This window comes from Condylura cristata, unplaced genomic scaffold, assembly GCF_000260355.1.
Source record: "Condylura cristata isolate star-nosed mole 26May11 unplaced genomic scaffold, ConCri1.0 scaffold00023, whole genome shotgun sequence".
In the NCBI taxonomy this organism is placed as follows: Eukaryota; Metazoa; Chordata; class Mammalia; order Eulipotyphla; family Talpidae; genus Condylura; species Condylura cristata.
The window spans coordinates 26,908,177-26,911,359 of record NW_004567124.1 but is presented as its reverse complement, the minus strand read 5'-3'; the positions used below and the strand labels follow the sequence as shown (position 1 = coordinate 26,911,359).

The following is a 3,183-nucleotide window of genomic DNA, read 5'->3' as shown; positions in this document are numbered from 1 at the left end:
GACCCTGGCTCTGGTGAAAGCACCTCCAAAGACGCAGTTGAACCTCGACTCCCAACACGTGTTCTTGAACTTGAAGCTGGTTTTGAAATTTCATCTAAGCTGCCCTTTATAATATCCATTTGATGTCCTGAAATTTAAAAAAAAAAATGAAAGCAAGTTATGACCTGTATGTTTAGATGTTTCATTAGTTAGTGTTATACACAGAAAACTCAGTCTGTTATAAGAACTTTGTCACTACCAACGTCACATCACCTTATTTATATCAAAAGATATCTTGTCTCCATGGATCACTAAATCTTCTGCCACTGTAAGTATGCATTAGAGTCTAATAGTGACTAAAAAAGAAGAGTAAATGCCATCCAGTGGTTTCCTTTGCCTCCAAAAGAAAACATCTATGATGTCCTTGAGAAGATACACAGAGAACCACATCTCTCAACCAAGACCACCCAAGTCTAGAAGGCCTCTGCCTTCTAGTTTTGCCTTCCTTATTCCAGTTTTTCCCATCCCAGCATTCAGCCTGGGCTCCTGCTCAGTACTCATTGTTTTCTCCTTCCCTGTACTGCATTTCCATGAGTATCTACCTCCAGGTTACTGCTCTTTTACTATCAACCTTCTCCTTCTAAAACCTGTACTTCTACTTCTGCCCTCTGAAACTAGAAAATAAAACTTACTTTTCCTACTGGAGGCAGACTTTCATTATCAAGCTACATGCCGATATCTTTATTTTTCATGTGACATTATCTCCATGCCTCTCACCACTCCAGCTACTCTCTTCTCTGTTGTTTTTGGAAGCAGGATATATTAACCAGAGTGGTCTAAGCTAGTGGGAGAATTAAGGCATTGCAGGCATACTAATACTTCCAAACAGTGCCCTTGATCAAGACTTTCGAATTTATTCAGTAATTGGGGTAACATGTATAATAAGTAAAATCGAAGAAACAGGGAGAATTCCAGATTCATACCTTCTTGATAGTTTTATATATAAATGGGTATCTTCCAACAAATCCTTTCCCAAATTCCTAATTCTTAATTAAATCATTTCTCTCCTAACAGAATAAAGAAAGGCAATTAATGCCTCTGGTCCAGCAAGAATAACGTCATTTTCTTATACTACAAAAATGATTCATCCTCCTTTTTTGAACAGCAGAAGCAGAGTCCAAAAAAGTTTTAGGCCCAAAAGGAAGCACAACCAATCTGATCTCTTCCAAGGCACACAGAGATAATATGATTTGGCCTCCAACTATTCAGCAAGCCAAAGACTTTGCTAAAGAGATGAGTAGGTCAACTCTTTCCATCTCAGAACATGAAAAAGGCACCAATCTTAACATTATTCAAACTCTGCAAAAGGGTCTAGGCTCACTCAGTCAGGAAGGCATTGACATGATTATTGTGGGATGACGGATCACCGTGGCCTGTCACGTCACATCAAAAAGCATGAATCACCAAAAGGCCAGATGTCTTGTACACACCCTAAGCAGTCTGTCAGGCGAGAGTTACTGCAATGTACAGAGGGAGTGATGAGATGGAAGCATGCACAGCGCCAGGACAATACCCGTCAATAAAGGGAGAGGCACAGGGAAATATCAATGACATGGATCAGCAAATGGCTCCAGAAATCTTTCTTAGGATGGGTTTGTTCCATTATATTTGCTCCTAAAAATAAGAAGCTAAGTAAAATATAGCTCACAGGATAGGTGGCATGTGAATGATGATTTTAAAAATTTGGTTGAAAGTATGGATAGAGAGCATTGAATTAGTATTTTATAAATGTAATGAGTGTTCCGAAAGAAATCTCAGCAACCACATAGAAATCCTGCAGGAAAAATAAAGAAATTACATATAGTAAGTTACACATATGTAACCAACACTGTGTCTTAATTATATCAAGTGAATGTACAGAGGAATGCATATATGGAAAAGTAGTCTAAAACATCTACTCTACATAAAAGGAAATCAAAGAGAATGTCCAAAAACTGATAAACAGTAATTAATACATATAATATTTAAGAGTTCAAGATGGCTGCCTCTGGAAAATGAAACCAGGAGTGAAATTTTTCTTCCCATTATAAAATTTACAGTATGGTTTGACTTTTTTATTGCGTAATCTTAATGAAAGTTAAAAAAAAATAACTATTAACTATAAAATAGGAATCTTCAACTGTAAGGAAGATAATTTACATAATCATGGACTTAGAAGATATCAAGAGCATAAATCAAAAAGGAAAAGACAGGTTTGATTACATACATTTAATACTCTTGAATCACAGACAAAAGAATTCTGAATTAATGGCACCTGAGAAACTGAGGAAACTGGACACAACATAGAAGACCCATAAAATATTCATAAATGTACATGTTTAAAGAGTCTATATATTTCTACAAAAAAAAAGAAAGGCAAGTTTCTTTAATTAAAAAAATACACAGGCAGGGACCTGAATTTAAGGACATAAAAGTGATAGGTTCTGAATTGGTAGGTTCAAAGATGTCCTTATGTCCCCTTTATTTTTTTTTTTTTTTTTACTTTTTGTTCATATTTTCTAGTTTTCTATTTAGTGTATCTTTAGTTCATCATTAAAGAATTCATTTATTGTAGAAAAAGTGTGAATATCCTAAAGTATTCAAAAATAAGTGAAAATCCCCCAGTATTTACCACCCTAAACATTGTTGGTACATTTCTTTACCACTTTTGCTTTGTATCTTCTTTGACAAAATTGGACTCATTTTTCTCACTTAACATTACATAAAGAGTATTTTCTTACTACATTAGAGATACTTCAAAAATAGAACAGTATTTACTTCATAATGTTCTATTAAATAGATGGATATATAACCAGATTCTAAATTGAAACAAATAACTGCTAACATATACTGACATTCTATGAATGTTAGTTGATTTCAAACAAATTAAACTTTTTCATACAACTTTATGAGAAATGCCACCACCATGGATAATTTAAACCCAAACTGGGAACATATGACTGCTATAATTTAATATTTTGGGATGAATGGGAGAACCAAAAGAAAATGAATCCTCCTCTAACAATAACCAAGTTTTTTTTAAAAAAGTGGAATTACACTTATTTTCATGATTTTAATGTCTAAAAATTATTTCCTGGTAGATTTTTTAACTTCATATATGTATACATTATATAGCAATACTTGTCCATGACAGAAAATATCATG

The 3,183-nt window shown here is 34.1% G+C and overlaps 1 protein-coding gene across 1 annotated transcript in view; it reads right to left on the bottom strand.

The window, feature by feature from the left end:
* FSIP1 (fibrous sheath interacting protein 1) overlaps positions 1-3,183 on the bottom strand; it is a 178,382-nt gene that overhangs the window by 172,043 nt on the left and 3,156 nt on the right. The window contains exon 2 of the mRNA XM_004687565.2: positions 4-127. Within this exon, the coding sequence (XP_004687622.1) occupies positions 4-119 (116 nt within the window). The 5' untranslated portion in view covers positions 120-127. The remainder of the gene's footprint in view (positions 1-3; positions 128-3,183) is intronic.